Below are 22,032 nucleotides of genomic sequence, written 5' to 3' on the forward strand. Positions count from 1 at the left end.
CTCTTTCACCATCAGCTACATCAAAGGCTTACACAGGCTGCCAGAAATCCCTTCTGGCCAAAGAGGCTGGCTGCCATGAGTGGGAGGTCCTAGAGTGAGGGGCCCAGTGGCAACACTGTCCCCAACCCCTCATCTCCAGGGACTGCAGGTTCTCTTCCATGGTGGGGTGTGGGGGATAAAGTGGAGGCCCTAACACCTGGGCCCAGACAGCCCGACTGCTTCCCAGTCCTGACATTCAGGCAGGGGGCTTCACCTTAGACGCCCACCCAGCTGCTGTCCCCAGGGCAGGTGGCCCCCATTCCCAGTGCTCTCCGCGGGCAGCCCGGTTCCCAGCTGAGCAGCGAGGCGCGGCTCGAGCGCAGGACGGGACCCGCGGACCGCCTTGAGAGGACGAACAGATCCCCGGCCAGGGGATGAGAAAGGGGGGTCGCAGCCTGGCCATCTCGAGGGCAAGGAACAGAGCGCACGACAGAGCAGGAGCAACAGCGGGGCAGCGCGTCCAAGGGGGAGCGCCGCGCGCGAGGCTCCACACCCAGGCGCGCCCAGGAGTCCTGAGGGGGTGCGGCTGGCGAGTTATGAGCGAATGAGTGCCCGCCGACCACGCCGCCCAGGACCGCGCTGGCCGCCCGGCCAGCCACCCAACCCACACAGCGCAGCGCTGGGAGCCGGCGCACCCCGCGCACCCCGAGGCCACGGGAGGGGCCAGCGCCGCCGCCGAGCCCGCTCCCAGGGCCCCGCCCCGCCCCGGCCCCGGCGGGCGCCCCCCGCGGAGCTGCCCCGCCCCCTCCGTCCCGAGCAGCCCCGGGCCCGGGGCCGCAGCCCGGCCACCGGCCCACCTGGCGCAGCGCCGCCTTTGGAGCCCGCATCCCGCTGCCTCCGTAGGGCCCCGCGCCGCCGCCCGCAGCTCAGAGGGCCTGGCCCGCCCCGGCGCCCGCGTTCCCCGCCCGGCGATGGCCCTGCTCGGATACTTCTTATTCCTCTGCGGCCTGAAGCAGGCGCTGGGCAGCTACCCGATCTGGTGGTGAGTGAGCCTTCCTCGCGCGCGCCCGGTCCCCGTGCCGTCCCCAACTGGCGTCCCCTCGGGCAGGGCCCGCGGTTGCCAGGAGCCCGCGCCCTGCCCCTCCGGCTCGGCGGGCGGCGGGCGGGTTGTTTTTCTTGGCGGCCACTTTCGACCTGATCGGGCTGGGGCTGGGATGCGTGTGGTGGAGCTTCCGGGGACACTGATCCCCTGGCCTGGAGGGGCCCCCGCGCCTGGCGGGGCGCGCAGCGGGCAGTGGAGAGGCGGGAAGGGCGTCCGCGCAGATGGCACCTCGCCGGGCTGCCAGCCGGGTGCAGCCCGGCGGAGAGCAAGCCCCGCCGGAGACTGCCCTTAAGGACTGCGTTTTGAGCGCGCGCACCTTAAAACAAAGTAGGAGACAAGACCCAACAACTCGGGCAGCGCAGTTACGTAAAGACAGCGGACCGGCGGGAGTGGCTGCACCGGGCAGCACCGCCTGGTCCCTCTCCGCCGCTGTCCCGGCCGGGTGTCCTGAGGGCTTCTCTGCCTGGCCCGTGGTGGCAAGGGGGGCTGTTTAGAGAGCAAGAGCGAGAAAGCTTCGGGTTTGAGGACTTGGGTGAGAGGCGGTGGAAATCCACCTCTGAGAGGGTCGAAGCTCTATCCTCTGCCCCCGACTGGCACATTCCGGTGATACCCTCCCAAATCTGGGGACCAAGGGCAGAAAACCCAAGAGAAGGGTTCCCAGGGCCTACTTATCTTGGGGGTGGGAGGTCAGGATTACACCCCCGGGGCATCTAATTCAGCAGAAACCCCCACAAGCCAAGGTCACCCACGCCGACTCCCGGGGTGAGGGCACTCCGAGGAGCCCAAGATTTGAGGAACAGCAGATGGGGGCGTGCGGGCGCAAGGGGTCCACGCGCCGCTGGATGAGCCCGGGAGTTGGAGAGGAGCCTCCACACACAAATGCGCCCGCGCACACCCAGGAGCCCTCTCCAGCAGCTTGCCTGGAATTATAATAATTACGCCAAGGGGAAAGGGAAGACTGAGCAAGAGTACATCTAATCCGACAATAATTTTTCTCTCGAGATGGTTTGGGAGCAGGGCGCCCGAGCAGGGACGCGGGTCCGGGCGCAGCCCGGCGGGGCTGGGCAGAAGGGAGGCCAGGGCTGGTGCAAGGACTTGGAGACGCGGCGGGGAGGCGGTCCGCGCACTCCGCTCCGCGCCCGGCGCCCCGGCCCCGCACCCGCGCGTCATCTGCAGTGTCGGTGGTCTTGCTGCGCGGGCTGCGTGCGTGCCTTTGGACGCGAGGACCCTGACGCCGGGGCTGCCGGCCGCGGGGAGCCAGGAGAGCTGTAGGAGAGAGCCCCGCGACCGCCCTCTCGGCGCAGGCTTCTCATTAGAACCCGCCGCCGCATTCATGGGCGCAAGAGCAAGGGCCTTCGCCCCCGCGCTGCGCCCGTAAAGAAGCGCCCTGTCACCAGCTTCCGGACTACCCACGCCCGTGAGATCTCTGCCCCGTTGGCCCTGAGGGGCCTGGCCTTGCCCCCTCCCAACCCATGTATGCCACTCTCCCCACCTGGGCCACGTGTGTTCCATCTGAATGGACCTGGGTACAGACTGCACCACATACTCTGTGCAGCCCGCAAGGTCCAAGAGAGCGGGCAGGGGCGTCTGGCCCTAGCCTCTTCCTCCGGCTTAGCCACGCACCCCAGCAGGGTCTAAACAGCCCTTTCGCTTCAGAGGGAAGGGGGTGCCATGGAACCCCATTCTGTTCTGTTTCAGAAGCGTCTCTGGTGGACCAGACCCACGGTGCCTCCTGGCACTGATCTGCCCTCCTGCCGCCTCTCTGCCCCCAGGCCAGCTGGACAAGGGAAGGGACAGTCTCCGCACAGCGCACAGAGGCTGGGTAGACAGGAGGGCTCGTGGAGAAGCAGTGGGCTCAATAGCAGAGGAAGGCTTTCTGGCTTCCGCACCCTACCTGGTGGGGCTTCACACTGATAGCTCCTCCTTCCTCCTGCCCCCGCCCCCTCCCTCCTGCGCCACCCCGGGGACTCTCTGCAGCTCCTTGACCCTCTGTAACTTCTCTCCTGCACACTCACCTACCTAATTGGTTATCTATTTCATCTTCCCCCTCCAAAATGAAGCCCCTGCCCCCACGGCTCTTGGCGCCTTGCATTTGAAAGTGAAAGTGTCCTCACCTGAGAAACAACCAGGAAGCAGCACAATTCGGGAGTCTTTAGGGAAGTCGGTCCGGCGCTCAGTGGGAGGGGGGAAGGGCAGAGGGATGGCGCTGCCCGAAGCCGGCGGTGGGAACCTGCAGGATCACTGCTCCCCAGCACCTCAGGAGTGACCATCACACGGTTCCCGAGGTACAAAGCAGGTCCTGGCCAAGCAGCAGAGAGCTGGTTCTAAGATTGGATGTCAGAGCTGCAGGGACCGCTAAGCATGTGTCCTGATCTCCTCATTTACTGGACAAAGGTGGGGAACCTGTATAAGGGACCCGAGAGGTGATGGGCTGAGGCCCATACACAGTCCCAAGTAGGCAGTGCCCCTCTTCCCAACTCCCCTTTCTAGGTTGGATTCTTGAATTCAAATTGAGTGGAAGGGCCCAGGTGAACACAGGACAGGTGTCAGGGCCAAGGGACACCTGAAATCCCCAAGAACAGTACTCCACAGGCAACAGCCTCTCCCCATCTTCCCATGTCTGTGTTGATGTTAACTCTAGAGGTCAGCCTGGCTTCCCCCACATGGCACAAGTGCCCTGCACCCTCACCATTCTGCACTGCCCCATTCCCACCCACCCTCTCTCAGCTGGGATGTGCTCCCTGGCAGCTAAAGCCCCCTCCCCCTACACCCATTCACATTCCTGGGCATGCAGTTTGCCCAAGGAGGGACAGCTGGGCCATCACCTGCCCCTCACCTTCTGGAACCCCCTCTCTGCCTGATGTCCCTGATGCCAATATGTGGGTCTTGCCTTTGGAGAGGTGGGATCCATCCAGCCTTCTTCAATGGGCCCTGCTATTTTAGGGGGAAGGTGTACATGAGTTCCAGGTGAGTGACTGGCAGCCCCTGGCTGGCCAGTAGGGAAGGAGGAGGAGGATGTCTCTGTCTCTCCCTCTGTGTCCCTGTCTCTCTGCAGCCCCCAGGGCTGGTGGTGGCAGTAGCTAGCTTTTAATAGCAGAGAAATCCAGATACCAGGCTGACTCCCTGCCATTGTGGCAGGATGTCAGGGTGCTGGGAGCATCATGCCCCAGGGAACCACAAATGGACACCCTCTGGTGGAGGGGCAGTGTCTAGTGGCCACAAGTATACAGGGTGAGAAAGCATGTTTTATACAACCAGCAAGGGGACTGTCCTTTCTCTCTAGCTCTTAACTGCCCTCCTGGCACACCCTCCCCCAGGGTGCAAAAACTCTGTCACCCTCCCTCCTGGGGCCCTGTGACTGGATCCCCTGTGCTCAGTACTGTATGGAGCCTGCGTGCAGACACTTCTCTCAGGCCAATGGCCCCTCCACTTCACGGGGTGTTGTCATTTGTTATAAAATGATTTTCTGTTTCATTTGCATGAACCCACTAGAATCATTTGTGGCAAAGAATGGGGCAAATGGAGTCAAGGAAGAACAGGGTCTTAGGGAAGCTATAAAGCCCTCTCCCCACAGCAGGTCAGCATGCAGTCAGCCCACAGGGCAGGGACTACCTGTCTCCCAGGCTCTGCCAGGATAGGAAAGTAGGGCCTGGATGTCCATTGGTGTTGGTGGTACAATGGCCGAAGGCCAAAGCCCACCCACAGGCAGTGGTCCACAAAGTAAGAACAGAAACGGTAGATAGGTGTTTGCAACATCATGGCAGGTTTATGTCTTGTGTCCTTTTCTCATGCAGCAGCTTTATGTATGTTATAGTAATGGGCTGGACATTTTTAAAAAACCAAATGCCACGTTGTCACTAGACAGCCCAAGAAGCCCCTGCCCATCTCCCAGCAAGCCTGGAGCCCCTGCGGAGCCCACATGGGAGGTCGTCCAAGGGGACTCCTGCCCTTTGCACCTCACCATCCAGCACCTGCCATACGAGTGGTTGAACCAAGCATGAGAGTTTGTATTTGCCCTTCCTAAGCATGGCTGGAGGGTTGAGAAGCATGAGGAGGAGGCCCCCCTGTTCTGGGCGCCCGAGAGGCAGTGGGGAAGGAGGAACGGGCTTCTACGTGGTTCCAGGGAAGGCCAGACCAGGCTGGCCAGGGGGCTGATCGCTGCTCAGTGTAGGAAAGGCCTCCTGATGGTGACTAGTTTCCAAAGTGTTACTTGGAAGGTGGTGCCTGTCTTTGGAGGAAGGTGCAGCCCTCCAGGTGGGGGTCCCACAGGCTCCAGGATGCCCCAGCACTCCCACCCATGGTCACCACCAGCTAACAGTCCTGACAAGTCCCCTCTGTGCACAGTTTGGGGTAGTTGGTCCAGTGGTTCCTGTCAGATCGGCCCTACAGGTGTGCAGGGTCCTCGGCAGAGCCTTCAGAATAGCCCCCCAGCACAGCACAGCCCCAAGCACCCTTAAGCCCTCCCTGGCATGCTTGCCATCCCAGCCTGGCAACGCGGCCCACTTGCCCTCCTCCCCTGCATGTATGTATCCCAGACCCAAGCACCCCCACTGCTTCTCAGGCTGGGCTAGACACTGTGGAAGTCTTGGAGAACAGGGCCCTGGCCAGCCCGCTGTTGGGTATTGGCACCAGGATGGCACCCTGTGGCCCAGCTGTGCATCACACGAGGAGATGGGCTCTGCCCTCCCTGGGTAACACCCTGGAGGTGTCTGATGCTTCAGCACTTCCACATTCCTTCCCGGGGAAACGTGCCACTGCCGCCCAGGGACGCGGGCAAATGGACGGCCTCGGGCACAGGAGCCCCTGCCTGCTTGCTGTGACTTGCTCAAAGTATGTGTCAGTAATCCTGGCTCAGCGGTGGGGTGAGGGTGCTGGGAGGCTGCAGGCAGGGCTCCTCAGCCCAGCGTGGAGCAGGGTGGTCCCCATTCTGGGACCAGGGTCTGGGGATTCCTGCAGGCCCCCTTGCCCTCCTGGTACAGAAGGTGCTCTGGCTTCCAGGGAGGTGTCTTCCAGGCAGATGTGAGTGGGCATGTGGAGGCCTTTAGACCCCTTCTGGGGGCCCCATGGTGGTGGGAAGAAGCAGAACCTGGAGTGCCTGGGGTGGGTGCCCTAGAGGGAGCTGGGTCCTGTGTGGCTCCTGGGACACAGCTGAGTTCCAATAAGGACAGAGTCCATCAAGCTGGCAGCCATCAACCCATAGGGTGACCGGCACACTAACAGGAACATTGTTCCAACCAAGAAGAGGCCCTGATCTTAAAAGATAGCAACTCAGAAGGGACAGGCACTTCAGGGGACTTGCATGTTATCCCCAAGGGGAGACTCACTGGACCGACCATGGCCCTCCTTGGCAGAGACTCCACAGGGTGAACAGCATGGGGCCAAAAGACCTTTGCTCCCCCGGGGCCTGGACAGAGCTCTGTACCCATGAAGGACAAGAGAAGACATGGCCTTGCCCTCATCATCCAGGCAAGGAGGATGTGTGGGAGCAGGTGGCAAGCTTCAGCAGAATCCAGAGGGCAGCCAGCAGGTCTGGGAGCTCAGAGCACTTCCTGGAAAAGTGGCCCTGGGTGACAATGTGGGCAGGAAGTGCCCACCCCTGCAGGTGCGGGTGGACCTGCTGAGCCTGCTGGAAGCCATACACAGAATGTGCTCCCCATACCTCTGTGGACAGACAGGGACTAAGGCCCAGGAAGGAAGGGCAGAAAGGTAAAGCAAGTGAGTTCCGGAGCTGGCTCCCAGGTCCTTCCTCCAGGCCTTGCGCGGCTGCAGGGCGGGCAGAATGGTGCCCAGAGTGTGTGGGCGAAACTTGACTGCAAAGGCAACCAAACCAGGACTTGGGAGACCCACCAGGAACAATGGACAGGCCGTGGACTCGTGCAGGAGGGAGTGGGCGCCACGGAGCATGCCTCTGCCTGGCCTCTTCTGACCCCCAACCCCACTGCATGACAGCAAACCCTGTGGGTGTCAGCTACCAGCCCAGAGCCGGCCGAGGATGGATCCTGGGAGGCCTCATGCCCATGTGCCATAACCAGTGCACCTATTCTGTGCAGGACAGGACAGGCTGACCTCACAGGAAGGACGAGACAGGAGAGAGAAAAACCATTAGTGCTAGCAGGCAGTGGGCGTGGCTCACATGGTCCCAGCTGTGGAGCACTTTCCAAATGACACACATGTGAACTCTGGGGTGAAGGCAATAACCCCCCCCACACACACACACACTGCCCCTTAGAAACAAGCTATTACTGAATAAATGAACCAGCCACAGCAGCCACAAGGACCTGGGAGCAGAGAGTGTACAGTACCTCCCAGCGTACGGTACCCTCTTCACAGGGACATTCTGCTGTCTGCCACATGTGTCCTGTATCTCCAGGACCTCCTCCACCACATTGGTGTTCCTGGGGCCATGGTGTAGCCAGAAGTGCTGGAATCAGCTTGCCAGGCCACTGGCCCCTTCTGCAGCCTGGACAACGGAGCTGGGATTCCCAGAAAGGCTCAGATGGAGAAGGTGGTAGGGATGTGCTCCGTGCCAGGCACTCTGGTTTCGAGAAGGCTGTAGGACTTCAGGGGTAATGTCTCGCCAGGCAGTTCAATTCTACTGTCAAGGTGGAGTGTTAGTGCCTTCTGGGACACCATCCTGCACTTCTGGAAAATACACAGAAGGCTCCCAGGTTAGTCATGTAGCCAGACATGGAGTGAAGGGAATGGACACTGTGAAGTGGGCCAGTGGTCTCCCAGGGCTGGGTTCCCAGGCTGGCTGGGCCACCTGCACCTGCATGTATTTCTCTGGACCGAGGGAAGGCTTCTCTGCCCATCAGCACAGGGCCAGCAGAGCCCTGAGGTCTCCATCAGCTGTGATGTCCTGGGGGGCAAAGGCTGTGACCCCAACAGATAGAACCCAGGGTAAGGGGGCCTCTGGGTACAGAGTCCCTCGCCCAGCCTCACCTGGATGCCGCATCTCTGGTGTGAGCAGCCCTTCACCAGGCACCCCCCCGACCCCCTGGGGACCCTAGTTTGCATGCCTGTGAAGCATGTGAGAAGCTGAAGGGAAACTGGCGAACAACCCAAGTCCCAGACACCCAGGTGGCCTGTCAGAGTGGCTCTGGGCCTTCCTGAGGCATGAGCCAGTCCTGAGACCCCTCCAGAGGGCCCCTCCTGGTAGTGCTGGGCAGAAGGCTCTGGGTATGCCTCCTCGCAGCCTGGCAGCTGGCAGTCGTTGTGCCTCCTGACACGGTGCTTCTGGCCATACTGCCTCTGGAAGGTTCACCATGGCTGCTCCCTTCCCCTTGACCACCTCATCCTCTTCAGGGCCCTGGCTACCTCTGGAGGGGAGCTGTGGGGTCCGGCTTGTGATCTCATCCACGGCTGGCTCTGTCACTAGGCTGGAAGCAGGTGCACGGCAGTCCAGGTGTGTGGTGGGGCCCTGGAGGGTGACCCTGCTCCTGCCCTGGCTCACCCAGACAACCACCCTCCCCCAGAACTGCAACTGAACTCTTGTTCTCAAAGGGCAATGTGGAAGCTTCTGGAAGCCTTGGAGTTCAGAAGCAGAAACCGAGGGAAACCCCTGCCGGCCAACCACAGAGTGTGGATTTGAAGGAGCCACAGTGACCCAGCATTGGTTCTCAAAGACAAGGATGCATCCAAGCCCATGGGGCCTGCCTGTGGAAACAGCCCCAGCAATTCCAGCCCAGCAGCCCAGGCGCCTGGGAACTTGCATTCCTGTCAGGTCTCCTTGGGGCCACCCCTGGAGGACCCAGCTCTCACCCAGCTACCTGGCCTGGAGTGTCCACTGGGGAAACTGAGGCACAAAGCATCCCAAACAAACAGCAGGCAAAATTGACCGGCCAGGAGGTGGACAGCAAATAGGACCACCACTCAGGTCACCTCTGGGTGACCATCCTGTGACAGAAATGAGGCCACATGGGATCCAGGAGTCCTTTGGCACTGTGCGGGTTTAGTGGTGCCTGTGTAAGTTTTGTTCATCAACACGAGTTTGTGTTGCTCACGACACGGATGTGTGTTCATACACCCCCACATTCCTATGAGGGAGCTCTGACCCCCGGGGGCCTCTGGGAGACGAGGAGGTAGTGAGGTCCTGAAAGGTGGACCCCCCAGTGGGGTCAATGTCCCTCTGAGAAGAGGAAGAGACACAGCTCACAGGACACGGCAAGGAAGTGGCTGGCTGAGAGCCAGGGAGAGGCTCACGAATCAGTCGGCACCCTGGTCTGGATGCCCAGCCAGGGAATAAATGTGGGGAATAAGTGTCAGTTGCAGCTGCCGGCTTGCCTGTGCTGACTGAGACGCTTGTTCATAAATGTTATCTCGGAGGTACTGGAATCATTTCCTTGTAGGACATCAGAACACACTGGAAGGAACCTGGGAGGCCCACACACCAGACCCCACCCTGCCTCATTAACACACCAACGTGGGCCACCTGCCTTCCTCTGAGCTGTGTTTTCCTGGCCCAGGAGGTGCCCAGCAGCCACCTATGAGTCAAGTGGTCTCAGAGGGTCATGGGGAGGGTTGGGCCAAGTGGGGGGCCGCACAGATGACTGTGTTGGGGAAGCTGGGGTGGGTGAGGAGCTGGCAGTGGCCAGTAGAAGGCACGATGCCTGGCAAGGAAGGAGGAAATAACCAGCCTCCACAGCAGAGCAACACCAGGTTGTGGGGAGGGCGGTGCTGGGCATGCAGTGCAACCGAGGTAACCGGACCCTCCAGCTGCACTTGGAAGGGCCACAGGCTTACATGTTTCAGTCCCTCTGAACCTGCAGCTTAGCGGGCAAGGATGAGGTGGAGCAGGTCTCCCACAGGGTAACAAGGGGCCAGATGTCCTGGCTTCAAACAGCACCCCTGCACATACCCATTGTCAGCTCACGGCTTCACAATCAGAAGGCTGGCGGCTTGTCTGTGGGAGAATGTGCCCCAACCCTCACCCAATGGTCAAATTCTGGTCCTTGTACTTGGGGAACCTGGCCTCCCAAATTTCCAGCTGTCAGCTGGGGTCATCCTCAGCTCCTCAGGGTGCTTTCTGGTCCCTTCATCTTGGGCTAGCTGAAGCACTGGCCGCTCTGGACAGACGTCTCTGACCTCTGCTTCAGCAGGAAGCTGTGCTGTGGGGCAGATTGACAAGTTGGCAGCCCTGATTTACAGGTGCCATCCACAGAGAAGCCTGTGGGTGCACGCACTACTGGTTATCCCAGTGATGGCCCAGCAGCAGTGTGGGGCCCAGGGCCAAGTCAGAATCTGGGCTGGGAGAATGGGTGTCCCCTCCCCACACAGGCCCCCCAAGCGACACATCCCCCCACTAGTGTCTGCAGTAGCCTGTGGGGGCCTCCTGGGGATAGGGCAATGACACTGTTATTCGCAGTCACTGACTGCATTTGTACTTGCCTTCAGTTACCATCAGAGGAGCACATGCAGCAGTGCCGGCAGCTTCTGCGCCGATGTCTCAGGAGAGGGCAGATACTTTCATGTCAGTGACGGTTTGGGGGCAGAGCCAGGAGCTGCTGCCACTGTGGCTGGGCCCTGGCTTCCTTGTAACTCTCTCCACCACCCCACTGGGTGGTGACCAGATGGCCCCCCCGGCTGCACCCACCTCCCCACCAGCTCTGACGTAAGGTGGAGAGACCAGTCGGCACACTGCCACCAGCCAAGTGCCCACTTCAGTCTTTCTGTGGGCGTCTCCCTTCTCCCCTGGGATCTGACCTGGGAGCCCACCTTGCACTTTGTGCTGAGAACCTGGGGGCACAGGGCACCAGGAGTTTTCAGTAGGCCAAGAGCTGCCCCAGTCCCTGGTAAGGCCTTGGGACAGGCCAATACGTTGTCACAGGGTCTCCCCACCCTCCCATCCAGCCTCAAGCCCAGCCCTGGGCCCCCACGTCCTCCCAGAAGGAAGGGAGGAGGGAGTTATAGATGGTGGATTCCAAGTCCAGATTGACTGGGCACATCTACCCGTGATCCTGGATGAGGAATTTGGATGCAGGGGGCATAGGGGGCATCCAGCTTTAATTTTTCCCCAATTTGTTGAGATACAGTCAATGTACCCACAGCGAGCAGTTGAGGTGTGTGATGTAACAATCGGATGTACCTTATGGAACGATTAGCACAGTGAGCTCAGGGGACACCAGCTTGGATTTTTTAAAGATTTTTTTTAACAATCCAATTTAACCTTCAAGGCCCAGCCCAAATCTGGCACTGGTAAGCCCCAACCCTTGCCCACCTCTACTGCCCCCAAGCAATCCCCTCGCTCTGGACAGAGCCACCCAGTGCTCACTGTCCTCAGGCATGGCTCTGGCTCCAGGATGGGAAACCTTTCTGGAAACAAATTAAGGAAGCAAAGGGGCTTCCGGGTCCATGGGGGCTGGACAGGGGCCAGGCCGGACAGGGGTCCAGCTGGGGCCGGTGGGGGCCCAGACAGCTGGAGTGGCATCTGCTGGCACCCTGGCCCTGCCCGCTCCCCTTGGAGGTAGCGAGCCGGGACCTGCCTGCCTTGGAGGAGGGCTGGCCCAGGGGGAGGCGGGCTGGGGCTAACTCAGCACCCCGGGGCCCACAGTGCTTTCCCTGGAGCCATGGCTGGGGGGCATGGAGGAGACTGGCACAGGGCCCCTCTTCCCACCTGACACGGGGTGAGACAGGAGGGAGGCAGGGGGCCTGGGGGTGCAGGTTCTGTGGGGCTCTGGGGGTGAGCTCCTCAGCCCCCTCCCGAGACCCCAGCCAGCAGGAGTCCGGGCCTCTGACCATGTGCAGGGGCTCCAGCACTCCGGGAACAGAGCTGACAAAGGGTGCCTTAGTGTCTTGTGGCCTCATCCTGAGGCCATGAGTAAGCAAGCACATTCAGCCGCCGAGGGAGCAGCACAGAGCGGGTGTTCCTTCCCATGGGCCCCCTCACCCTTTCCTTTTGGGAGCCGGACTACAGGCCAGAGAAGACAGAGGGACCCCACAAGCCTCAGGGACAAGGCTCCTCATCCCGAGCACCACTCAGGGAACAGCCTGCAGGCCAGGAAGACACGGGCGTGGGCAGGAACTTCTGAGAGCCCACAGTTCGTGTCCTCGGCCCAGTTGATCCCATAATTGGTGACCCTTATCGCCACTGACACTGACCTTGCCCACTTTGCCCCTGGATATGTGGCCAGCCTGTCATTAACTGGACTTCTGCATTTTCTTGCAAATCAACTGCCTTTGTGGGACGTCCTAACCCGGGCCTTATGGAAGTGAAGCATCCTGGTCTGTGGATGGTCCTGTTAGGGCAGCCTCACCTGGGGTGACCAGTGTGTCCAGCTTGCAAACAGCAGCCCTCAGTCCTGGGCAAACTGGGAACAGCTGTCCCCAGCCTCATCTCACCTGCCAGCCTCAGAAGCACCTCTGCTGGGGCCTGACACCAGCCCAGCTCCCATGGTCACCTCCCGGCCAGGGGTGGCCTTCAGGATTGGCCATGGCGGCCCTTCCTCAGCCTGAAGGTGAAAGAGCCTGGTGAGAGACCAGCCAGGTCCCTCAGAGGGAGGCAGAGATGGACTCCTCAGTGACAGAAGCTGCAGAAGTTTCCTGAACCAGCCCCAACCTCCCCACCCATCTCTTGCACTGTGTTCCAGCCGCCATCCTCAGTAGGCGCCTGGTTACTTGGTTCTTGGGGCCCCTCCCCGTGCATCCCCCAGATTCAATTTGGGGGGCGCACAGGAAGCGTCATCCCAGCTCCACAAGCTGCTGGCTCCAGGCTGCAGTCCAGTGGTGCTGCATGGGGAGGGCGGGGGCTTTGCAGCAGCATTGCCTGCGCAGTGTCAGGCTCCCTGAGTATGTGGCACTGAGCACCCAGCCCTGCTGTGCACCCAGCAGAGGTGGGAGGTGGGGACTGTGGGGTCACTTCAAGAGGCACCCTGCTGGAAAACAGATGACTGACCTCAGCTGAGGGCAGGCAGAGCTGTGCACACACATCTACACAGGCTGAGTGGTCCCAGGGTGGTGGCAGGAATATCTTGGGCTTCAGAACTGGCTGGCATGGGCTGCACAGGCAGTGGGGGTGACAACTCTGCAGGAGCACCAGGCCAGGCCGGGCTGGGCCAGGCCAGGAGAGTTTGCAGTCTTACAGGCAGAGGTTCTCCAGACAAGCAGGGCCAACGAGGGGCAGGTGGGGGCAGAATGAAGCTCAGACGTGGCCTGTGTCACCTGCTGCACGGCCACGGGCTCCGGGCCCCACCGGACCCAACTCGTCAGCCTGCAGGCCTAGCTCCTGCCCACTGGCTGTGCCCCAAAGGCACAGATTTCTGCATGTGCCCAGCTTTCCTCCCATTCTGCCTTCTGTCTGCTGGGTCCTACTGGACTATTGGGAAGTTTGGCATCCACATCGGCCTAGGGATCCCTCAGGTTCCCACTCAGAGCCTGCCGTGCAGTGCAGGGTGTAGGAAAGTGAGGCCCAGATCACTGGACACCTCCTAGTGGATAAGAGCCAAGGGCTGGCTGTTCTGGAAACTCTGGGGCCCATGGGACTGAGGGGCAGGTGTGGGAGAACCCCAGGGAGGGTCAGGTATGGCCTGGTGCCAGGCGCTCATTAGGCTCTGCAAATAGTGCATGAAAACAAGGGGGTGAGCCTGCCCCACCTGATGCAGACCTTGCCCGCTTTTGTCACATGCCATGTCAGGAGCAAACCAGCCCCACCATCGCCTGCCCCTCCGGAAATGAGCCAGCCTGCGGAGGACACACCCAGCCAGGGGAACGGGGAGGCCTGCTGTGTCTGGCACGGAGTCATGGCTAGTCTGTGGCCCATCGAGGCATTTGATCAGAGGACAGATGGGGTATGGGAAGCATGCCAAGGAAGGGGAGGGGGTCAGATATCAGGGCACGGTTGCAGGAGGGACCCAGGACACCAAGAGTCTAGTCCAGAGGCACCAGGCCTTGCCCAGGACCAGACACACAGCAGCACCAGCTGCCCAGAGGAATGAGGCTTTGTCCCACTTGGCACCTGGCTGCCAGGCGCATGGATGCTCCTGGGGGAAGAAGGTTTAACTCCTGGGACACATGCTTGACGAGGAGGAGGGGCAGCGGGAGGAGGCAGACCCCCCATCAGGAGCATACATGCAGGTGGCTTTGCTGAACACGCAGTGGAGAGGATGTCACATTCAGGACTTCTGAGGTGGGGATCCAACGGCAGGTCACCCCTCTACTTTGCTCATTCCCTGCAGGAGCTCCCCTGGTCCCCTAATTAAGGCAAAAACTATGTACACACTGCACAGGGAGGCACCCGGGGAAGCAGCCCGAACCAGCCAGCCAAAGCCCCACCTGGGTAGCAGGAGGGGTGAGGGAGCCGGTGGGCCAAGCCAGTTGTAGTGCAGCGAGGACATTGTGCCATCCCGGCGGCTCAGGTGCTGAAGGATGCCAGGTTCGTGGCTCAGGGTATCCTCAGGAGAAGAGTATCGAACTTGGCCTTCCAGAGGGTAGGTTTGCTTCTGAGACAGCGATTTACCATTTCCCGGTGCCCTCCCTGCGGCTGGGTGGAGCAGGTTTAGGCACAGAATGGGACCTCCCCAACGTCTGTGTCACAGTGCACTGTGTGGGTTGTGGGGGGACTCAGAAGCTTCTGCCTGCCTTCAGGTGGGTGCTCAGTCGTCCCAGGGCAGAACGGGTGCGACCAAGGGCTCCGCAGGATCAGCAATGGCATGAATCCACCTGCCTCGGTTTCCCCACAAAACAGAGGAAGGAGAAAAGGCCTTTCTCCTGGCCCAGGGCACAGCCGGGCAGCCCTGAAGAAGTAGGGACAGAGGGACAGGGTTACCTGATGAGGAGGTGGCCAGTGGCCCAGGGATCCTTGGGGCCTCCCTGGCCTGGGCCTTCCCTGAGTGTCTCTGAAGCCCCTCCACAGGACCCTGAAGACCCTTTGTAATATGAGCAGCTGATGGGAGATGCCCCAGCCTGGCCCAACTCAGCGATTCACATGGACCCTCCACCCAGGGGTGTGGGAGGCATGAGACACAGAGGAATTAGACTGAATGACCACCCCACTGGAGATACCACAGGACTCCATGGGATTGGGCTCTGCCCCAAGGCCCCAGCATTCCTTCTTTGGAGTCAAGGTGTAATTACTGCAGTAAAGCACTCATGGCCCATCCCTTCTGACCCAGGAGCACAGAGGAACCACGAAACGAATCATGCAGAGCAGAGCTGTCCACTAGCCCTGTCACTAGCCCTGTCTAGCTGGCAGCTGGGCCCGTGAGTGGCTAGTATAACTGCAGTTTTCCTCTTTTCATCACTTTACTTAGTTTAACTTCACAGGCCCATGTGGCAGGTGGGAAACATCCCCTGGAGCACATTCTGTTCAGTCCACCTCCCAGGGGAGCAGGGAGCCACCGCCCTGGCTCCTGTGCCCGTCTGTGAGTGCCACGTGGCCTCGGCCACAGTCCGGGTAGCACGGACACGCTGGCCGAGTCAGGCATGGGCTCAGCAGCAGCTGGGGGTCCCCCGCCTCTCACTGGCAGTGAGCTCTTCTGTTTCCACGCGAGAGCAGCCGCCATCTGTTCACTGGGTGCAACTGTGGCACATCCTGGTTTACTGTCATGATCCTGACTGGCTCTGTGGTGCCTTTGAGGACAGCTTGCGGTGGATACATGCTTTGGTACCCAACAGGGAGACCGCCCATAGTGGCTGTCATGGCAGGCATGGCACAGCAGTGGCATCACCCTGTGACTCCACCACCCTGGAAAGAGCCCTATGTTACCCTGTTGCCCAAGTGCTGCCACCTCTGCCCCCAGAGAATAGGGCCCCTGTAGTGTGGGGCAGTGCAGCAGCCAGGCCACCACCAGGGCCTGAGTTCACCTCCTGCACATGTGGGGCCTCGGCACAGGGCAGGGACACACTTCTGTCCCATGGGAACATGCCACGCCCAGAACACACCACCAGAGGAAGGGGCCACACAGAGGGCTGGCCCTCAGCAGGCAGGCAGGGCAGCACCCCCTGACCTGGCCTCCTCATCCCACACTCCCAGGTCCCTGGCAGTTGGGCCACAGTACTCGTCTCTGGGTGTGCGGCCCATTCTGTGTGCCAGCATCCCAGGCCTGGTGCCCAAGCAGCTGCGCTTCTGCCGGAACTACGTGGACATCATGCCCAGCGTGGCCGAGGGCGTCAAAATCAGCATCCAGGAGTGCCAGCACCAGTTCCGTGGCCGCCGGTGGAATTGTACCACCATCAACACCAGCATGGCCATCTTCGGCCCCGTGCTGGACAAAGGTACGTGGGCTCCCTCACAGAGGTGGTAGCCAGACTATGGGCATGGTGGGGTCTGAGCCAGCCACCCCTTCGTGGGCTGGGCACAAGCTGCTCCAGCTGCCTGCCTCCATGTGTGACCTGGTTCTGCACAGACCTGGTCTCTGTGGCATCTCCCACATGGGCCCCTTCCTGTGCACACCCACCCTGGGTGTGGTAGGGGGCTCCTGGAGTTGGGGAGGATGTAGGATCATGCAGAGATGCTTCCTACCTGTCCCTCTCCAAAAGGAAGTTTCACAGTTCTGGGTGAACAGGGTTACCCATCTCAGGCTTCCTGGGGTGGGGTCAGGCCCTAGTAGGGCTCAGAGAGAAAATGCAGAAAGCATGGGAAGAGGAGTCTTGGGGGCTGAGAGGTCCGTGACGGGGGCCACCCCAGGTTCCAGAGCCAGGGGATATTTTGGAAGGAGAGAGGAAGATGAGAGCTGGGTTCGGTTACCTTTCAGTGATGAGAACATTTTCACAACACGTAGTGGCTTGAACATAATAATCAGTGTGGTGCATGCACATCTGCAATCAGAGAGCAGCCTGGTTGGTGGAGCTGGTCTCTGTTGTGTCCCACGTCTGGCAGCCAATGCCACTGTCCATGGGAGCACCCCCAAGAGGCCTCTGCTTGTGGCCTGGGCCCCTTACAATGCTGGCCCCACCAGGAAAGCACATCCTTTCAGGCAGCATGTTTTATTTTCAGTTTTAGAGATCCATGCACGGGTTCTAGCCCTGTAGCCCACCGTATGGAAGGACCCTGTCTCATTCACCGCTCACCCTTGGCAGGCATTTGGGTTGTTTGCACCTTTTGGCAACTGTGAGCAGTGCTGCGGTGAATGTGTCTGTGTGAGTATCTGTTTGAACACTGGTTTTCGAGTCTCCGGGGCACATTTCTAGGGTTGGAATTGCTGGATCCCATGATAATGCTATGGTTAAGCGTTTGGGGAACTGCCACCAGTTTTCCCCAGCAGCTGCTCCCTTGTACCCTCCCACCAGCCATCCACAAATGTTCCGATTTCTCCACATCCTCGTCAGTCCTGTTATCTTCTGGCTTTTTTCTCCAGCTACCTCAGTGGGTGTGAAGTGGGGTCTCACTGTGGTTTTCATTGGCACATCCCTGAGTCCCTGGTGACTCCCTTGAGCATCTTTTCATGGGCTTGTAGAACATATGTCTTCCTTGGGGAAATGTCTGTTCATGTTCTTCCCGCAGGTTCACACTGGGACATTGTCTTTTTGTTGTTGGGCTCTTTAGAGCTCTTTACATATTCTAGACACTGGACCCTGATCAGACCTACAACCTGTAAACAGCTTCTCCCATTGTGCCGGCTGTCTGTTTGCTACTGTGACGACGTGTCTCTCATACAGAAGTTTTAAACCTTGTGAAGTGCAGGCTGTTTCCCCTTACCTGGGTTTGCTATGCTACGCTGTGGGCTGTGGCTGCCTGTTTGTTTAGTGACTCTTCCAAACTACTCAGAGTGACTGTGTTCTGTGTCCTGTCTGGTCAGTGGGGACTCTGTTTCTTTAGGTCATGGTCAGCTAGAGGTTTAATATCCTGGGGCAAAAAAAGAAAAGAAGCCCTCTTCGGGTCTCCACAGAGTGGTTGTGGTGCACACTGCAACATGAGCTGGCCCGCCCCCAGCCCTGCCTTTGACTTCCCTTCCCACCCACACTGAGCCTGCAGAGCAGGGGGAAGTGGAAGCTTCTGGTCTGTCCTGGCCATGTGCCTGCCCTTGGCCTGCATGTGGCTCCAGCCCTCCCGGGATGCCTGGGGCTTTCAGAGCCTTATTCCCCAAAGCAGCTCTCCGCCTGGCTTTTCCTCCCAGTGGTCAGCATGTCTGTTTTTGGGTCCCCCAATCATTTTTGCCCCAGGTGGCTTGTTCACCTGTTTTCAGTGTTTCCAGGGAATGCCATCTGCATAGCCACCATTCAACCTGAGAGTCCTGAGGTGGGCATCGGTCCCTCAGGGAAACTGACAGGTCACAATGGACAGATTTCTCAGGGGTGGAGACCCTTCTGCTCCCTCCAGAACCATCTGCCCACACAGGAACAACATGGCTGCCATCCCAAGACTTCACAGTTCCAGGGAAGGTGGGGGGCCGTGTCCAGGTAAGAATGCCACGATGCCCTTCCGCACTGCAGAGCCACCCCTTCCTTGCTCTGCCATTTGCCTGGAGCTCTTCCCAGTGCTCTGATGATGCTGGCTCTGGTGGGTTTTGCTTGACCTTTTCTGCACTCCAGGTCCTGGACCATTGGCATGTGTCCAGGGGAGGCTGGCTAAGGAGGGCCTGAGAGGGCAGCCAAGCACTGTACTGGGGCTCGTCTGCTGGACAGTGTTTGCTCAAGGGCTGGGGGCTTCCCGACTTCACGCGGCCATGGCCATGCCCAGCCAGGTGGGCCTGAGTTCTCCATGGGGAGGGGGTGTCACACCGTGTGACCTTGATGGGTGAGTCAGCTTGCTTCCCGCCTGTAAAACAAGAGCCTTGATTAACAGCCGACTCCACGTAGCTGTTGGCTGGGATTATTACAGGGCTTCTCCCCACAGTGACTGTGGGGGGAGCTAGGGTCATGAGGGATGCAGCACATCAGGCATATGGGGGCCTGGGAGTATGGGTACACAAGTGTGGTGTGTGTGCATCTGGTGGCGGGTGAGTGCATGTGTGCTTATGTATCTGAGGTCTGTGTACATGTGTGGTCTGTGTGTGTGCATGAGAGTATATGTGCACATGAGTGTGTAACTCTTCATGTGATAAGGGTGTGCACATATGTCTGTGCATGTGGTGAATGGTTGTGCATATTGAAAGCACGTGTGTGCATGAGTGTGTACATGTGGTGTGTGCATTTGCACATGTGAGTGTGCACATGAGTGTGTGCCTATGTGCATGTGCATGAGTTGTGGTATGCATGCATGTGCATGTGTGAACATACATGTGTGCTGTAGTTCCCACCCACAAATCCTCTTCTGCTACGTGCCAGTGGTGCTGTGGGCTGAGGATGCATGCTCAGCATGGGCACGGTGGCTGGGAGGCCCCATATGGGCCCAGTGCCACTGGGTCCCCTGCTCTGGAACCCAGATGGGGGTGTCTAGGGTTCCCTCTCCCTCAGGTAAGGAGGACATTAGGGAGTTCAGGAAGAAGGCTGTGCTGTGCCACCTGAAGAGGCTGTCCCTGGGTGGTGGAGGAAGGCAGTGCCCGGCAGGTTGGGCCCCACCTGGAAGACAGAAAAGGGCATGGCTTCCTCCTAGGTGCTATTCTTCCCAGGGCCACCAGCCTCTCCTGCACCTGTGCTGCACCTCTGTACTGCCGTGGCCCTGAAATCAGGAAGTGTGAGTCCTCCAACTCAGTTCCACTTTTTCAAGACTTTTGGCTCTTCAGGGCCCCTTACCATCCTGATGGATTTTAGGACCAGCTCATCAGTTTCTGCAAAAAAGCTTGGATATTTTAGGGATGGCACTGAATCCACAGGTCACTTTGGGAATATTGCCATGTTAACATGTTTTTGGATTATGAGCAGGAGATGTATTTCCACACCTAGGCCTGCTTCAATTTCTTTCAACAACATGGGGTTTTCAGCATATGAACCTTGCACTACTCTTGTTCAGTGTAATCGAGTATTTTAGTCTCTCTGACGCTAACGTAAGAGGAATTGTCTTCCTGATCTCATTTTTGGGTTGTTGCTGGTGCATGAAACACAATGCATTTTAACATCAGTCTCCTGCTCTGTAACTATGCTGATGGCTTCTTGGTTCTAACATGTTTTGCGCATTCCCTGGGGTTTTCATATCATTCGCTATGAGAGGCCATTTGACTTCTTCCTTCCAGTGGATGCACTTTGTTTCTTTTTGTTGCTCAGGTGCCCTGGCTGGGGCCTCAGGGCCAATGTGAGTAGCTGTGAGCAGAGGAGGCGTCTCTGGTTTCCTCCTGATATCAGAGTCCTTAGGTTTCCACCACTTCTAGTCAAGGGTTAGTTCTGTCCTTATTTTGTAAAGATCTAGGTGTGAGGATCCTGCTTCCCATAAATAAGTAAACACAGGACCGTTTTGATTTAATGAGTCTCTTGATTCTTTGAATTTTTCTGAGCGTCATGTGCCAGAAATCACACAGTGATCTGTTATCAAAAAGGTTTACTGGGTCTGCCGCCTCCTCCTTACAGACGACCTCTGGGGAGGCACACACCGGGAAGCCCAGGGTCTCCTGGGCTGAGCGAGAGGGCGGTCATGGAGGGGGAGCAGGAATGGAAGCCAGGATGGCCTGGAACCACTCGCACCATCTCTGTGAGCCCCTAGGATAGACAGACCTGCCTTGGGGACCCTGGGTTGAGCCCTCGCTACTGCTGGCATTAAGCTTACCCTTGGGGCCTTGCGGCATCCCCGTCCCGCACAATCCTGCACTGGGTCCTGCATCCCGGGCTCCAAACCCACAACCCCTCAGTTATGCTTAGCACCGATGGAAGGCAGCCCCAGGTCTGCATAAGAGCAGACCGGCCGCCATCCTGGGCCACAGCCCTGGGAGCCCCCTTCTCCTGCCCTCTTGCCCTTCCTAGAAGACCCTCAGGGACCAGAGAGGCCTCTGGGACCCTTGGGCAGCCTCTGTATTCCAGCCCCTCTACCCTTCCAAGACCACTACCCATGTCCACTCCACATCCATCCCATGTCCACCCCATGTCCACTCCAAGTCCACCCCAATGTTCACTCCCATGCCCATCCCCATTTCCACTCCATGTCCACCCCACATCCTTCCCCACATCCATCCCACATCTATCCCCCGTCCATCTCCATGTCTGCTCTGTGTCATCCTCATGTCCTCTCTACGTCCATCCCCACATCCACCCCATGGTTATCCCCCTGTCCATCCCCATGTCCACTCCACATCCATCCCCACATCCACCCCCCCATTTATCCTCCGTCCATCCCATGTCTGCTCCTTGTCCATCCCACATCCATCCCCAAGTGCATCCCCCATCCATCCCCATATCTACTCCATGTCCATTCCCACATCTGCTCCATGTCCATCCCTCAGTCCACTCCATGTCTATCTCATGTCCACTCCATGTCCATGCCCCGTCCATCCCCATATCCACTCCATGTCCATGTCCATCCCCATGTCTGCTCTGTGTCCATCCCCATGTTCCTCCCCACATCCATCTCTATGCCATCCCCATGTCTGCTCCATATCCATGCCCCTGTCGGTCTTCAGGTCCAACCCCACCCACATCCACCCCCCTGCCCATCCCTGCATCCACTCCATGTCCATCTTTTCTGCCCTCTGCCCCTCTCCACTGTCCTCTTCCCTAATTTTTGCTGATGAAAATGTCACTACCAGCCCCTCACCGCCTGGTTTAAGTGGGAAAAAGAATGCCCTTCTCCCCTTTGCCTGCAGTCAGGGGGCTGAGAAATGGCAGTTCTCTGTGGTGGTGAAGCTGACTGGCCAGCAAGAAGGAGCTGGCCAGATACCCCAGGGAGGCCGGCTCCGGAAGGCCACTGAGGAGGCCCCTGCCTGCCTGCATGGCCTCCCTTGCTGTAATCAATCTGATTGGATTAGGGTCACAGCAACCCTAATCGTGTCAGAGGTCACCCAGGCTTTGTGGCGGGACCCACGGGGCACCTGGCTGTCCCTGCTGAGGCTGCCTTGTTTCACAGAGCTCACCCCAGCCCAGCCAGCAGAGAAGGGCCCGGCCCTGGAAGTATGCAAGCCTGCGTGTGAGGATGAGGCTAGAACATGGCTTAAGCC

General features: G+C 59.2%; 1 protein-coding gene across 1 annotated transcript in view; it reads left to right on the forward strand.

Annotated features, from left to right (window-relative positions):
* Positions 1 to 806: 806 nt before the first annotated feature.
* WNT3A (Wnt family member 3A) overlaps positions 807 to 22,032 on the forward strand; it is a 35,719-nt gene continuing 14,493 nt past the window's right edge. Inside the window, exons 1-2 of the mRNA XM_036927854.2 lie at positions 807 to 1,021; positions 16,047 to 16,288. Coding sequence (XP_036783749.1) covers positions 951 to 1,021; positions 16,047 to 16,288 — 313 coding nt within the window. The 5' untranslated portion in view covers positions 807 to 950. The remainder of the gene's footprint in view (positions 1,022 to 16,046; positions 16,289 to 22,032) is intronic.

This window comes from Manis pentadactyla, chromosome 13 (genome assembly GCF_030020395.1).
Source record: "Manis pentadactyla isolate mManPen7 chromosome 13, mManPen7.hap1, whole genome shotgun sequence".
NCBI classification, from domain to species: Eukaryota; Metazoa; Chordata; class Mammalia; order Pholidota; family Manidae; genus Manis; species Manis pentadactyla.